A 17,500-nucleotide genomic window follows, 5' to 3' on the forward strand; every position below is an offset into this window, starting at 1 on the left:
TAGCTGTGTAATCATCTGCTCTAATTGATCAATTAAGTGCAGAGTAACAGCGAAAACCAGCAGACCCAGTAGCTCTCCAGGACCAGGGTTGGTGACCTCTGGATTAGACTAAGTAGGAGACAATCCTCCTCTGGAGCATTGCAGGGTTAAGGGTCTTGCTCAAGGGCCCAACAGCTGTGTGGATCTTAATTGTGGCTACACCAGGAATCGAACCTCCGACCTTGAGGGTCCCAGTCATGTGCCTTAACCACTACGCTACATTCATGTACCTTAACTACTACTTGACAGTCAGGTACCTTAACTACTACACTACAGTCTGCCTTATATCACTGTATATCCCGCCTGGTGTATGAACTACAGACAATAGTTATATAGCTATATTGGGCATAATTCCTATAGTAAGCTAAAATGTTTTTTTGTATTTGGAGGGTGTGCATATTTCGGGCCCTACATTTGCATGTATATTATGTATCTGTGCTCAGAAGCACACTCGCGCTTTTGTGGGAACAGGAGAGCTTCCAGCAGGATTATCCCGCTCTGCTCCCATTGGCTGAGGCCTCCAGGAAAAAAGATTTAATTTAAGACACTGTTGTGTGTCAGCATCTGGAGAAAACGCCCCCAGAAAAGCAGCTAAATTAGAGAAGAGACAGATCCAGGGAAGACAGGAGAAAGAGAGAGAGAGGGAAAGATAATGTTTATTCTATGGTCATTGTATTTTTTCACGCCAATGTAAAGCTCATTTAAATTTGAAAGAATGAAAGAGAGAGAAGGAGAGAGAGAGGGGGAGAGAGAAAGAGAGAGAAATAGGCTGAGGGACATTGCCTTGATCTCAATTATCCTGTTTAAATTCTGTTTTCCTTTTCACATTTAGAATGACCATACACAATAGTAGAGGTTATGGGCTGTAGTATTTGAGCTGGAGTATTTAATTTCAGTGTATGTGTGTGTGATTGTGTCACTCAAGGTCCAGTCATGCGCTGTGCGTTGTATTTAATATGTTTGTTGTTGCAGTAATGCAGAGAGAGCGACAGACAGAGATGTTAAAGAGATTACCAGAGAGATGGGGGGGGGGGGGGGGGGGGCAGAGGGAATAAAAGAAGAATGGAATGATAGAATTAAAGAGAAATTGACAAAGAGAAAGAGAGAATGGACTGGGAGTGAGAGAGAGGCACAGTGTTTGCTGTATGTTGTATTTTGTATATTGTATGCTGTACATTGTACATTTATCCACACTGTGGAAATGACACTGTGATATACAGACTCTTGTTTCTTTACAGAAATACACAAAAATTCCCACAGCTCTGACTGTCCCTGGCACCAACAGAGAGAAGAGAGGGAGGGGAAGAGAAAGTATGAGAGAGAGAGGGAAGGAGAGGGGGAGAGTGGGAGAAGGAGGGACAGAGGGAAAGAGATAGAGAGGGAGCGCAGGAACATGTTTTTGGCTCCTGTCAGGTAACAATGTGAGCATCCACACCATGAACTACAACTACAACTGTAACAATGTGAGCATCCACACCATGAACTATAACTACAACTATAACAATGTGAGCATCCACACCATGAACTACAACTACAACTATAACAATGTGAGCATCCACACCATGAACTATAACTACAACTATAACAATGTGAGCATCCACACCATGAACTATAACTACAACTATAACAATGTGAGCATCCACACCATGAACTATAACTACAACTATAACAATGTGAGCATCCACACCATGATCTATAACTACAACTATAACAATGTGAGCATCCACACCATGGACTACAACTACAACTATAACAATGTGAGCATCCACACCATGAACTATAACTACAACTATAACAATGTGAGCATCCACACCATGAACTATAACTACAACTATAACAATGTGAGCATTCACACCATGAACTATAACTACAACTATAACAATGTGAGCATCCACACCATGAACTATAACTACAACTATAACAATGTGAGCATCCACACCATGAACTATAACTACAACTATAACAATGTGAGCATCCACACCATGAACTATAACTACAACTATAACAATGTGAGCATTCACACCATGAACTATAACTACAACTATAACAATGTGAGCATCCACACCATGAACTATAACTACAACTATAACAATGTGAGCATCCACACCATGAACTATAACTACAACTATAACAATGTGAGCATCCACACCATGAACTACAACTACAACTATAACAATGTGAGCATTCACACCAAGAACATGGCAAAACGTGTTAGCTAATCATCAAAACAGTCAGTCAGTAGCCTACCTCCTTCAAGTGAAGAAATACACCTCACAGCAACTTTGAAGCTCTCTTATTTACACAAGGTATCATGTGTATTTGAAATACACATGCGGGAAAAAAAAGGTTTTCAGAGAAGTTAGACGGTTGGTTATAACCGCTGAATGTATCCTCTTCTGCTGGTTAAGTGCAGTGACCTGTACACCTTCTGAAGGTAGTTTTAAAAGGTGCAACTTCTCTAAAAATGTCCCACATGTGTATTTGGAATACACAAGACCTCGTGGAAATAAGACTGCTATTTTCAGCCTGTAGCCTGCCTCCTATAGGCAGTCTTTATGCTAAACTAACACGTTACTCAAACAAGGAAACCCAGCCAGTGAATGCACAAAAATGGAAATGAAATTGAAATCAAACATCTCATCTGTGTAAATCAGAAAAAAGGTATATTTCCAAATATGTTGGTGCAAGACCTAACTAATGCAGGTTGGAACAAAGTCCTGAATGCCTTTTCCCAGTTAATGCACACATCTCATCTCAAGCTAGTTCCAATAGTTCAAACTCAAACTCAAACGCAATTTCAAATTCAAACTCAATTACATGCTAAAATATCCATAAGATGCTTCTTTGTGGAATTCAATATATCATGAAATTACGCTATAGAGTATCTTCCAGTGTCTCTTAGGTCTGGGAAATACTGCCAGCACAATCGCAGACTGAAATCAGTGAATCCCCAACAGCTCCTAACATTTAAGTGTAGAATATCTCTCTCTCTCTCTCTCTCTCTCTCTCTCTCTCTCTCTCTCTCTCTCTCTCTCACACACTTTCTCTCTCCCCTCCCCCTCTCTCTCTCCCTCTCTCTCCCCTCCCCCTCTCTCTCTCCCTCTCTCACTGCCTCAATCAATAATTTCCTCTGTCTCTATTGCTCCCTACTTCCCTCTCCCCCTTCCTCCTTCCCTTTCTCCATCCTTCCCTCTCTCCCTCCTTCCCTCCCCACTTCCCTCTCTCCATACCTCTTTAACTCAATCCTTTCCTCTGACATGGAATTTCATTTAATTCAGAGGCTTTATTGGCTCATACTGCCAAGACACAAATAACAACCCTTCAGAATACAAAACAAGACACAAATAACAACCCTTCAGAATACAAAACAAGACACAAATAACAACCCTTCAGAATACAAAACAAGACACAAATAACAACCCTTCAGAATACAAAACAAGACACAAATAACAACCCTTCAGAATACAAAACAAGACACAAATAACAACCCTTCAGAATACAGAACAAGACACAAATAACAACCCTTCAGAATACAAAACAAGACACAAATAACAACCCTTCAGAATACAGAACAAGACACAAATAACAACCCTTCAGAATACAAAACAAGACACAAATAACAACCCTTCAGAATACAGAACACGACACAAATAACAACCCTTCAGAATACAGACCAAGACACAAATAACAACCCTTCAGAATACAAAACAAGACACAAATAACAACCCTTCAGAATACAGAACAAGACACAAATGACAACCCTTCAGAATACAAAACAAGACACAAATAACAACTCTTCAGAATACAAAACAAGACACAAAGAACAACCCTTCAGAATACAAAACAAGACACAAATAACAACCCTTCAGAATAAAAAACAAGACACAAAGAACAGCCCTTCAGAATACAAAACAGGACACAAAGAACAACCCTTCAGAATACAAAACAAGACACAAATAACAACTCTTCAGAATACAGAACAAGACACAAATAACAACCCTTTCAGAATACAGAACAATACACAAATAACAACCCTTCAGAATACAGAACAAGACACAAATAACAACCCTTTCAGAATACAGAACAAGACACAAATAACAACCCTTTCAGAATACAGAACAAGACAACACAAATAACAACCCTTTCAGAATACAGAACAAGACAACACAAATAACAACCTTTCAGAATACAGGACAATACACAAATAACAACCCTTTCAGAATACAGAACAAGACACAAATAACTACCCTTCAGGATACAGAACAATACACAAATAACAACCCTTCAGGATACAGAACAATACACAAATAACAACCCTTCAGGATACAGAACAAGACACAAATAACAACCCTTCAGAGTACCCCCCCCCCCCTCTATCTGTAGTCTCTCTTTCAAATACTCAGCCACAAATCATCATACATGTATCTTTTTGCATTTAGACTGGTCCTTCTTATCAGGTGTGTGTGTTTGTGTGATGGGGTTATATGTGTGTGCATGTGAGAGTGTGTGTGTGTGAGATGAGGTTCTGTGTATGGGTGTGTGATGGAGTAATTTGTGTGTTTGTATGTGTGTGATGGGGTTATGTGTGTGTGAGTGTGTATTGGAGTTATTTGTGTGTTTGTGTGTGTGTGATGGGGTTATGGGGCTATTTCTGTGTGAGTATGTGTATGTGTGTGCGTGTGTGTGTGTGTGATGAGGTTATGTGTGTGTGTGTGTGTGATGAGGTTATGTGTGTGTGTGTGTGAGAGAGTGTGTGTGTATGTGTGTGTGTGATGAGGTTATGTGTGTGTGTGTGTGATGAGGTTTTGTGTGTGTGTGCGTGTGTGTGATGAGGTTATGTGTGCTTGTGTGTGATTAGGTTATGTGTGTGTGTGTGTGCGTGTGTGTGATGAGGTTATGTGTGCGTGTGTGTGTGATGAGGTTATGTGTGTGTGTGTGTGAGAGAGAGTGTGTGTGTATGTGTGTGTGTGATGAGGTTATGTGTGTGTGTGTGTGTGTGATGAGGTTTTGTGTGTGTGTGCGTGTGTGTGATGAGGTTATGTGTGCTTGTGTGTGATTAGGTTATGTGTGTGTGTGTGTGTGCGTGTGTGTGATGAGGTTATGTGTGCGTGTGTGTGATTAGGTTATGTGTGTGTGTGTGTGCGTGTGCGTGATGAGGTTATGTGTGTGTGTGTGTGTGAGAGTGTGTGCGTATGTGTGTGTGTGTGTGTGCCTGACCGAACAGGCAGCAGAAGCATCAGTGACATTGTAAAAACACACTTCCATCCTTAAAAACTCCCACTTACGGAGACCACCAACAGCTATTCCCAATTCCCAAAATCAGCTCACACCCTCCTGATCTCTGTCAGGTTTATTTAACCCCACTGTCAAGCTGAAACCTGGGTGCCGTTGGAGAGAAGGTGTGGAAGATGAAAAAAGTTTTAAGTATGTTCTGTAAGCATTCTGTAAGTGTTCTGTAAGTGTTCTCTGATGCATCTCTTTAGTATGGGTGCCTGGAAGGCCATTAGTATAGGTGCCTGGTTGATCCAAGGACGACAACGGGCTTGACAAAGGCCATTTTTTGCTCAAAATGGAGGTACCTCGTACAGAAAGATCTGCACTCCATCCCTGACAACGTTCTGTCTGTTGAAGAGAATCGGTTGCATCTACTTGCTCTCTAATCTAAGTTGTTATTTTTACTGCCACCCTCAGGAGTGTTCTTTCTCCTCTATCTGTTTACTCTGCCGCTCAGCTGAATATCACAGAGATCACAAAGTATTCACAGGGAGACTTTTGTGCGTTTTGTGCGGCAGGGACTCAGTCAGACAGACTCCATTTTGGATGACTAAGCTCCAGTCTCAGGGAGAGTGCTGTCTGTCCCCAAGATGGAGACCAACAAACTGTCCCATTTCATCACATGGTACACAAATCATTGGTCACATATCTGAAACTGTAAAATTCAGTTACAGCACTCAAAGTAGGGCTTACAAAATCTGACTCTATGACACGTGGGATATTTTCTTGTTCATATGAAACCTTAAACCAAGGTCCTGACTCACTGAGGTCATTAAAGATCTGAACACAATTGCAAAAGTAGTGGGTTCCCACTAGGTAAGCTGGGGAAGACCCCTTAACTGCTTGGAAGGCTAGCACCAATGTTTTGAATTTGATGCGAGCCATGACAGGCAGCCAGTGGAGGGAAGTAAGCAGGGGGGTGACGTGTGAGTATTTGGGAAGGTTGAAGACCAGACGAGCTGCTGCATTCTGGATAAGTTGGAGGGGTCTGATAGCGGACGCTGGGAGGCCAGCCAAGAGGGAATTGCAGTAGTCCAGGTGGGACAGAACCATCACTTGGACCAGGAGCTGGGTCGAGTAGGGGGTGAGAAAGGAGCGGATTCTCCGTATGTTGTATAGGAAGAACCTGCATGACCGGGTCACCGCCGCAATGTTCTCAGAAAGGGACAGTCTGCTGTCCATCACCACGCCGAGGTTCCTTGCTCTGGGTGATGGCGTGAGTGTGGTATCTCCGAGGGAAATGGAGAGATCCAGATGGGGAGAGGTATTAGCAGGGATGAATATCATTTCAGTCTTACCTGGGTTGAGCTTTAGATGGTGGTTGTCCATCCAGCTCTGGATGTCACTCAGGCAAGCAGAGATACGGGCAGAAACCTGTGAATCAGATGGTGGGAATGCGATGAAGAGCTGGGTATCGTCCGCATAGCAGTGGTAGGATAGCCCATGTGCAGTTATTACAGGGCCAATGGAACGAGTGTAAAGAGAAAAAAGAAGCGGGCCTAGGACTGAGCCCTGGGGAACTCCTGTGGCAAGGGGCCGAGGTGTCAATACTACACTACTCTACTACTATACTACACTACAGGCCACCCTACTCTGTCCATCCACCTATTCATCCATCCATCCACCCATTCATCCATCCATCCACCTATGAGACAAGATGGCTCTCAGAAAATCCTCAAGCTGTAGACAGGCCTTGGCCATTTGGCCTGCACATTAGTTATGAGGTTATGATTAACATCATAACTCATACAGTAATGAGGTGGCTGACAGTGATACAGTGAGGTTCTAGGTTTCTGTAACTTTATTATTTGTCATATTCAGTTCTGGTTTCCATTTACATTCATTAGTCATTGCACTCGTCTTCCTCTGTGATGTCTGTTTCTTTATGTAGTTCTGAGCCCGAGTCACTTCCCTGTCTGCATGATTCATTATTCGGGTGTTTTTTTTTAGAATTTTCCGGTTTCCCATGATTCCTTCTCCGTCTCGCTTTACGTGCTTCCTGGTTTCTCATTCATGTTTGTAGAAAACACTAATCTACTAATCCCGACTAGCATAGAATTTATACAGTAGTAATTATATTAACACACTAATATGTTCGTCTAATTAACAAACTAACATTCAGTTTCGCCTATTTATAGTATAATCACGTAACTAACATATTAACATTCTCCATATTTGTGCACTGCTCTGTAGCTCCACCTCCCTGTTCTAGCTCTGATTATCTGCCTTAATTCTGCGAAGTGTTCACACCTGTTCTCTAACTATCACTGCATTCCTTAAGTCTGTGCAATTGTCTACTTCGTTTGTATTACATGTGTCTATGTGAATCCAGTCCTGTGTCTTCATTCCTCCCTTGTCATTGTATGATTGCCCTTTCATGTGTCTCACCTGATGTTTATTTGTTAGACCACCCTCACCCCCTGCCTCGCCTAGGTTGTCTCATTCCCCTGTGTATTTAAACCTGTCCTTTTTCAGTTTCTCGTTGCTAGCTTATCTTTCCGTTATTCTGTTCCCTACCCTGGTTCTAGCTTCCCTGTACCTGTGCCCTGTAATATTCTGTCTGTTCTGTTTTTAATAATAATATCCTGCGCATTTATGCTGCACACCACAACGCTCTGCATCTCCAGCCTCCGTGGGCACAGAAATGAATGCACAGCAATGGAGAGGGTTGGTGCAGAAGCAGAGTGACATTGGAGATATGAGACTTCAGAAGGTCACTGAGAGAAATGATCGCCTTGAAAAACGATAACGTTCATGAAGATACTCTTCCCAATGAGCTAGAATATCTAATTGCGGTAGATTATTTTATTTGCAATGTAAAGCCTGGCTAATGATTTGAGTGCCTAATTAATCTCACAGAACATTACAGGGCAGGTGGGGTTTAGTCCTAGTTACCTGGCAGAGTAACTGTCAAAGGCATCCTCTGGTGCTTGGAGCTGATGAGTGTTGTTGAGTGACAGACGGTGATAATGTGGCAGTGTTGAGTGGCAGACGGTGATAATGTGCTGGTGTTGAGTGACAGACGGTGATAATGTGCTGGTGTTGAGTGACAGACGGTGATAATGTGGTGGTGTTGAGTGGCAGACGGTGATAATGTGCTGGTGTTGAGTGGCAGACGGTGATAATGTGGCGGTGTTGAGTGGTGTTGAGTGACAGACAGTGATAATGTGGCGGTGTTGAGTGGTGTTGAGTGACAGACAGTGATAATGTGGCAGTGTTGAGTGGCAGAGGGTGATAATGTGGTGGTGCTCAGTGACAGACAGTGATAATGTGGCGGTGTTGAGTGACAGACGGTGATAATGTGGCGGTGTTGAGTGGTGTTGAGTGACAGACGGTGATAATGTGGTGGTGTTGAGTGACAGACGGTGATAATGTGGCAGTGTTGAGTGACAGACGGTGGTAATGTGGCGGTGTTGAGTGGTGTTGAGTGACAGACAGTGATAATGTGGCGGTGTTAAGTGGTGTTGAGTGACAGACGGTGATAATGTGGTGGTGTTGAGTGACAGACGGTGATAATGTGGCGGTGTTGAGTGGCAGAGGGTGATAATGTGGTGGTGTTGAGTGGTGTTGAGTGGCAGAGGGTGATAATGTGGCGGTGTTGAGTGGTGTTGAGTGGCAGAGGGCGATAATGTGGTGGTGCTCAGTGACAGACAGTGATAATGTGGCGGTGTTGAGTGGCAGACAGTGATAATGTGGCAGTGTTGAGTGGTGTTGAGTGGCAGACGGTGATAATGTGGCGGTGTTGAGTGACAGACAGTGATAATGTGGTGGTGTTGAGTGGTGTTGAGTGACAGACGGTGATAATGTGGTGGTGTTGAGTGACAGACAGTGATAATGTGGCGGTGTTGAGTGACAGACAGTGATAATGTGGCGGTGTTGAGTGGTGTTGAGTGACAGACGGTGATAATGTGGTGGTGTTGAGTGGCAGACGGTGATAATGTGCTGGTGTTGAGTGGCAGACGGTGATAATGTGGCGGTGTTGAGTGGTGTTGAGTGACAGACAGTGATAATGTGGCGGTGTTGAGTGGTGTTGAGTGACAGACAGTGATAATGTGGCAGTGTTGAGTGGCAGAGAGTGATAATGTGGTGGTGCTCAGTGACAGACAGTGATAATGTGGCGGTGTTGAGTGACAGACGGTGATAATGTGGCAGTGTTGAGTGACAGACGGTGATAATGTGGCGGTGTTGAGTGGTGTTGAGTGACAGACGGTGATAATGTGGTGGTGTTGAGTGACAGACGGTGATAATGTGGCAGTGTTGAGTGACAGACGGTGGTAATGTGGCGGTGTTGAGTGGTGTTGAGTGGCAGACAGTGATAATGTGGCGGTGTTGAGTGGTGTTGAGTGGCAGAGGGTGATAATGTGGTGGTGCTCAGTGACAGACGGTGATAATGTGGCGGTGTTGAGTGGTGTTGAGTGACAGACGGTGATAATGTGGCGGTGTTGAGTGACAGACGGTGATAATGTGGCGGTGTTGAGTGGTGTTGAGTGACAGACGGTGATAATGTGGCGGTGTTGAGTGGTGTTGAGTGACAGACGGTGATAATGTGGTGGTGTTGAGTGACAGACGGTGATAATGTGGCAGTGTTGAGTGACAGACAGTGATAATGTGGCGGTGTTGAGTGGTGTTGAGTGGCAGAGGGTGATAATGTGGTGGTGCTCAGTGACAGACGGTGATAATGTGGCGGTGTTGAGTGGTGTTGAGTGACAGACGGTGATAATGTGGCGGTGTTGAGTGACAGACGGTGATAATGTGGCGGTGTTGAGTGGTGTTGAGTGGTGATAATGAGGCTCTCTCTGGTTGTGCAGAGCCGGAGCTGAAGGGGATCGTGACGCAGCTGCACTGCAGACACGGGTTCTACCTGCAGATCCGCCCTGACGGCACCGTGGAGGGAACCCGCGACGACAGCAGCCCCTTCTGTGAGTCTGTCTGTGAGTCTGTCCGTCTGTCTGTCTGTGAGTCTGTCTGGGAGTCTGTCCATCTGTCTGTCTGTGAGTCTGTCTGTAGGTCTGCCTGTAGGTCTGTCTGTGAGTCTGTCCATCTGTCTGTCTGTGAGTCTGTCCGTCTGTCTGTGAGTCGGTCTGTCTGTCTGTCTGTGAGTCCGTCTGTGAGTCTGTCTGTCCATCTGTCTGTGAGTCTGTCTGTCTCTCTGTGAGTCTGTCTGTAGGTCTGTCTGTGAGTCTGTCTGTCCGTCTGTCTGTGAGTCTGTCTGCGAGTCTGTCTGTCCGTCTGTCTGTGAGTCTGTCTGTGAGTCTGTCACTCCGTCTGTCTGTCTGTCCGTCTGTGAGTCTGTCTGTCCGTCTGTCTGTGAGTCTGTCTATGAGTCTGTCTGTCCGTCTGTCTGTGAGTCTGTCTGTGAGTCTGTCTGTCCGTCTGTAGGTCTGTCTGTCCGTCTGTCTGTGAGTGTTTCTGTCCGTCTGTCTGTAGGTCTGTCTGTAGGTCTGTCAGCTGTCTCTCTCTTTCTCTCCCTCTCTCTCCCTCTCTCTCTTTTGCTCTCTCTCTATCTCTCTCTCTCGTTCTTTCTTTCTCTCTCTCTCTCTCTCTCTCTCTCTCTCTCTCTCTCTCTCTCAGTACATTGTTAATGTCTCTCTCCCACTCTCCCAGCCCAGTGTAATCTGGTCCCAGTGGGTCTGCGCATTGTGGCTATCCAGGGGATGGAGGCGGGGCTTTACCTGGCCATGAACAGCGAGGGATACCTGTACACCTCTGTGAGTCACACACCTGTGTGAGTGTGAGTGTCTGTGTGAGAGAGAGACTGTGACTGTGTGTGAGTGTGTGAGAGAGAGACTGTGACTGTGTGTGAGTGTGAGTGTGTGTGTGAGAGAGAGACTGTGACTGTCTGTGAGTGTGTGTGTGAGAGAGAAACTGTGACTGTGTGTGAGTGTGAGTATGAGTGTGTGTGTGAGAGAGAGACTGTGACTGTGTGTGAGTGTGAGTGTGTGTGTGAGAGAGAGACTGTGACTGTGTGTGAGTGTGAGTGTGTGTGTGAGAGAGAGACTGTGACTGTGTGTGAGTGTGAGTGTGTGTGTGAGAGAGAGACTGTGTGTGAGTGTGAGTGTGAGAGAGAGACTGTGACTGTGTGTGAGTGTGTGAGAGAGAGACTGTGACTGTGTGTGAGTGTGAGTGTGTGTGAGAGAGACTGTGACTGTGTGTGAGTGTGAGTGTGTGTGAGAGAGAGAGACTGTGACTGTGTGTGAGTGTGAGTGTGTGTGTGAGAGAGAGACTGTGACTGTGTGTGAGTGTGAGTGTGTGTGTGAGAGAGAGACTGTGACTGTGTGTGAGTGTGAGTGTGTGTGTGAGAGAGAGACTGTGTGTGAGTGTGAGTGTGTGTGTGAGAGAGAGACTGTGTGTGAGTGTGAGTGTGTGTATGAGAGAGAGGGAGGGAGAGAGAGATTAGATAATGAGGGAGAGAGAGAGAGGGGATGTGGGTTCAGTGGAAAGGTGAAATGGCTCTGAAGCTCCAGCAGCAGAAGGCTGTTTTTTATGGTGCTATGCCTCAGTGTTTATGGGCTTTAATCTCCGGTTACCCGGCCGGCCCAGAGCGAGGATCCGGCATCACCGGATCCCGGACGCGGCCCGGATCGGATGTCCAGGAGCGGCACTCAAGGCCGCAGTCCAGCACTGCCACACAAGGACACAGCAGTGAGGGCGGTCTGATACAGAGCCAAACAGCCCAAACCAGCTCCAGAACCACAGCAAGACTCTGTATGGAGGTGTCATTGTCACTGGGCCCATTTCATGGTGAACGTTCATAGACTGGAAGTAAACCAGTGCAGTGTCTTGTTCCGTTTTCACAGAACATCAAACTGGTGCAACAGGGAGATGCTCCTTCTTTAAAGTGAATACTTTAAAGGCAAAAATCATCTAACATTTAAGGACTGAAGTAAAGTAGGCCCATTGAGGGTAAATTTTAGTCTAGTAAAACAGTTTTTCCACTATAAAGAAAGTGAACAAAACATTTATTTCAATTGTTTTACTATAGCTAGCTAACATTAATGTTGCTTCATTCATGTTTGCTTTCTACCAAAAAACCTACCCAGCGCAATATGCAAGTAAGCTTGTGTGTATCAAAGGCACTACCAAGTTAGCTGAGCTGTTTCTCATTTAAAACTGCTCTCTGTATCAGCGAACATCTGGCCAGCTTTTGCTGCTGCATTTACAACTCCGTTTACAGCATCACTTCATGCCTCTAGCAGAGCTACAGGCTCTGGTTTACGTTAATGTGGAAGGATTGAACAATGTTTTGTTCGACATGCCAGGGCTAATGAGGTTAAACACTGTGATGAAAGCTAGCGGAGATCCGCTACAAGCATAAATTCTCCCTGTGTTCAATGAATGAGCATAACGTATATTTCCGGGAAGTATTTTGTTTATATCACTTTGTGCTCCATTTTTTGAATAGATGAAGAGGTTAACTCCATTTCTTACTTTGCTAGCTGGTCTTATGGACTTTAACTGCCTACCTTAATCACATACGGAAATTATTGTACACGGGAGTGTGTCTACTCATGTATGTGTGGTGTGTGTGTGAGAGTGTGAGTGTTTGGGTATATGGGTATGTGTGTGAGTGAGTATGTGTGTGTTTGTGTGTGTGTGTGTGTGTGTGAGAGTGAGTGTGTGTCTGTGGGGTGTGTGTGTGTGTGTGTGTGTGAGTGAGTGTGTGTCTGTGGGGTGTGTGTGTGTGTGTGTGAGCGAGTGTGTGTCTGTGGGGTGTGTGTGTGAGGGAGTGTGTGTCTGTGGGGTGTGTGTGTGAGGGAGTGTGTGTCTGTGGGGTGTGTGTGTGTGTGTGTGAGCGAGTGTGTGTGTGTGTGTGAGTGAGTGTGTGTCTGTGGGGTGTGTGTGTGTGTGAGTGAGTGTGTCTGTGGGGTGTGCGTGTGTGTGTGTGTGTGTGTGAGCGAGTGTGCGTCTGTGGGGTGTGTGTGTGTGTGTGTGTGTGTGTCAGTGGGGTGTGTTCCTCCACAACCCATGGAGCCTCCTGAAAATTGGATTCTGATAAAAATAGTGACGTCCTGTCCTGACCCAATTTCCTGACTGTGGTTTCTGGAATACCTCCTGGGCCAAGAGAGGGAGAGAGACAGAGGAAAGGAGAGAAGGAGAGAGAGACAGAGAGAAAGGGAGGGAGAAGGAGAGAGGAAGAAGAGAAGGAGAGAGAGAAAGAGGGATTCTACTGAAGAGCAGGAGGGGCCACACAACATTACAGCACAAACACTCCTATCTCCAAATCTGATCATGTGATCTGATCAGGCACCTGACCTGGACACCCAAATCACTGAGGGGTCCTCATTTATCAGAGGCAGGATGGGAGTCCGAGTACAGGAAGAGGAGTGCGGTCTTTAGGGTGAAGTTTATTCAAATACAAACTACATTTATATTTATGATATGACTGCTCTAACACACACACACACACACACACACATATAACCAGCCTGTGACTGTCTGACTGACTCTAACACATACACACACACACACACACGCGCGTATAACCAGCCTTTGACTGATTGACTGACTCTAACACACACACACACACACACACACACACACTCACTCACACACTCTCACACACACACACACACACACTCACTTTTTTGGCTTTTTATAGTTAACCCCCAGTGAGCATTTTGCAGGATTTCATTAAAGTAATAAAATAATGAACAGAGTGTGGTTAATATATACTCTGCACTAGCCTTTTACACTGACAGGAAACCGTAAGGTTATAGAGGGGCTGTGCTGGGTTCTTGAGGAGCTGTGCTGGCCTGGATTCTAGGTGCTGTTCTGGGTTCTAGATGAGCTATGCTGGGTTCTAAAAGAGCAGTACTGGGTTCTAGAGGTGCTGTTCTGGGTTCTAGAGGAGCAGTGCTTGGTTCTAGAGGTGCTGTTCTGGGTTATAAAGGAGCAGTGCTGGGTTCTAGAGGTGTAGTGCTGGGTTCTAGATTAGCTGTGCTAGTTGACATGTGTGGGTGTGTGAGCAAGCTCAAAGCATCCCTGTTGAATTGCCAAGTTTCTGGCTGGTCTGAGTCGGTACTGCAGGCTCAGTGTCACTGCACAGAAGCCTGTCGTGACATAACTAGAACAGGTTTAAAGTTCCTGTGTACATGGGTGTACTTGAATAGCCACACCCCCGGCTCTCCAGCAGGTGCGCGAGTAGCTTTAAAAACGTTCCAAGCCTGTATTACTGACTGGTAGAACAGAGTGAGCCCAATCGCCCAGCCTTCCTCAGCAACACTCGCACAGGCTCCAGCCAGCTCAATCCACTGTGGTACAACAACCGCTGACCAGTTCTCACTCTGAAGGCTTTTACTCTCGAGGCGATGTCCATAAGGCAATGTCCATAAGGCCTTGTCCCCCCTCATGCAGGGGTAAGTACAGAGCAGCTGCTCTGATCCAGTGTTGTCCTGACCAGAAGAAGTCCACCAGGAGCTTCTGCACCTCCTGGATCAGACCCCTGGGTGGTTGCAAAACTATTAGTTTGTGCCGTAAGGTCGAGGCCACTAAATTATTGGCAACCAGAACTCTTCCCCTATAGGACAGCTGATGCAGCAACCATTTCCATGAAGACAACCTGGCACACACCTTCTCCACTACACCCTCCCAGTTTTGCTTCTGGAAACCCTCTGTTCCCAAATAAACCCCCAGAACCTTCATCCCATTTCTTCCCCACCTGAGACCCTCTGGTAGACTAGGTGCTCCACCCTGCTTCCACTGCCCCATCTGCACTGCCTCACATTTTCCCCAATTTACTTTAGCTGAAGAAGCCTTTTCATATAAACCAAGACAATCAGATAAAACCTGAACATCCCCCTGCCCTCTAATAAAAACCGTGACATCGTCTACGTAGGCAGACACTGTCAGGCTGGGACTCTCTGATCCCTCTTCGAACAGGGACTGGGCGACTCAACCCACCCCCAACCTTGATCATGCACATTGCCCCTTCATACAATAACCCCAGCCATGGTAAAAAAACCTCCCCAAAACCAAAAGCTCTTAATGTTGAAAATAAGAAAACATGATCCACTCGATCAAAGGCTTTCTCCTGATCAAGCGATAGGATGCCTGTGTTTAGTCCATAGATGTTGCACACATCTAATACATCGCGCATTAAAAATAAATTATCCATGATCGTGCCGTCAGGCACACAGTATGACTGGCCGCTGTGAATAAATAGTCTTAAATAGTTCCTTAGCCTGTTTGACAGTACTTTTGAAAGAATCTTATCGTCTGTACAGAGGAGAGCGATGGGTCCCCCCTTCTTTGGTAGGAGAGAGAGCACTGCGTGTTGCCAGGAAACTGGTAATGAGCCGCCTTGAAAACACTCCCTCAAGAGGTCAGCCCATCTATCCCAGGCGCCCGGCCTAGTGAGAGCTGTTTCACGGCTGTTGTGAGCTCCTCCGTGCTGATCTCCAGACTGAGCTCCTCTGGGCTGATCTCCAGACTGAGCTCCTCCAGGCTGATCTCCTCCAGGCTGAGCTCCTTCAGGCTGATCTCCTCCAGGCTGATCTCCTCCAGGCTGAGCTCCTCCAGGCTGATCTCCTCCAGGCTGATCTCCAGACTGAGCTCTTCCAGGCTGAGCTCCTCCAGGCTGATCTCCTCCAGGCTGAGCTCCTTCAGGCTGATCTCCTCCAGGCTGATCTCCTCCAGGCTGAGCTCCTCCAGGCTGATCTCCAGACTGATCTCCTCCAGGCTGAGCTCCTCCAGGCTGATCTCCTCCAGGCTGATCTCCAGACTGAGCTCTTCCAGGCTGATCTCCTCCAGGCTGAGCTCCTCCAGGCTGATCTCCAGACTGAGCTCTTCCAGGCTGATCTCCTCCAGGCTGAGCTCCTCCAGGCTGATCTCCAGACTGATCTCCTCCAGGCTGAGCTCCTCCAGGCTGATCTCCTCCAGGCTGATCTCCTCCAGGCTGAGCTCCTCCAGGCTGATCTCCTCCAGGCTGAGCTCCTCCAGGCTGAGCTCACAGTCAAGGGCGTCCCGTTCCTCAGGCCCCAGCTGTGGCAGCCCCTGCAGCAGTTCTGTGGTGCAGTCTGGGTCGCACTCCTGTGCCCCGTACAGCTCAGTGTGAAACTCCACCACATGTCTCCTCATCTCCGCTGGGTCTGTAGTCACCTTCCCACCTGGGAGGCGGAGACACACCATCTGTTTTATTTGCGCCACAGACCGCTCCAGGTTAAAAAAGAAAGAGCTTGGTGCATCCATTCCTTTGAGAGTCATGAAACAAGCCCTCACCATGGCTCCCTTGACTCTCTCCTGCAGCAAAGAACTCAGTTATTTTCTTTTATCTTTCAACTCCTCACTGTTCTGATTGTCCTGGCCATGCAAACTCCTCTCAACGGCATTTATCTGCCTTTCCAGCATCTGGACAGCCCCCCTTATGCTTGCTGAGGAGTGAGAAGTATATGACCCGTATTTGAGCCTTCCCAACCTCGCCTTTTTTCCTCCTCCACAGTACCAAAAAACATATAAATTTCTCGCGAAAAACACTATCCTGTAAGAGATTGTTGTTAAAATGGCAATAAGATTTCGCCCTTGGAGAATCAGAGAGGCGCAAATTCGTTGTCACCAGATGGTGATCTGTAAACCCCACTGGGGAGATAAAGCTTCCCAGTAAGCCAGCCGTACGAGTTGCCGTCACATATATTCTGTCCAGTCTGGCTGCACTAATTGTGTTATTTGCCATTCTAACCCATGTGTACTGCCTCACCGCTTGGTGCTTGTTACTCCATACATCCTCCAGCTCCAGTTCAGTGAGCAGACTAGACAGATATGTGGATGACTGTAGGTGAGGCTCTTCACCTGTCCCATCTACTGTGAAATCTACAGTGCAGTTCCAGTCCCCTCCTGCTACTATGCCCGCACCATGGCTGCACTGTAACAGAGCCCCTCTTACCTCCCTGAGAACCGCTAACCTTTCAGATCCCGGATCAGGGGCATGCACATTCAGAAATAAAAACGTTTTCCCCTCAATTTCTGCATGAACTAAAACCACCCTCCACCCTCCACCTCCACAGTGGATAAAATATGAATGTTTAAATTTGGGGGAAACAGAATTGCCACACCAGCACTGAAGCTCGTTCCATGGCTGAGGATACACTGACCCTCCCACCACAGGCCCCAGTCCACCTCATTAACTTCATCACACTGCGTTTCCTGAAGGAAAACGACATTTAACTTCTTTTGTTTAATGATTTCCGAAACT

The 17,500-nt window shown here is 46.3% G+C and overlaps 1 protein-coding gene across 1 annotated transcript in view; it reads left to right on the forward strand.

The window, feature by feature from the left end:
• Positions 1–17,500, forward strand: part of LOC133133612 (fibroblast growth factor 11-like) — a 32,151-nt gene that overhangs the window by 9,003 nt on the left and 5,648 nt on the right. Inside the window, exons 2-3 of the mRNA XM_061249715.1 lie at positions 10,122–10,232; positions 10,918–11,021. Of these exons, the coding sequence (XP_061105699.1) occupies positions 10,122–10,232; positions 10,918–11,021 (215 nt within the window). The remainder of the gene's footprint in view (positions 1–10,121; positions 10,233–10,917; positions 11,022–17,500) is intronic.

Source organism: Conger conger, chromosome 7 (assembly GCF_963514075.1).
Source record: "Conger conger chromosome 7, fConCon1.1, whole genome shotgun sequence".
NCBI lineage: Eukaryota > Metazoa > Chordata > Actinopteri > Anguilliformes > Congridae > Conger > Conger conger.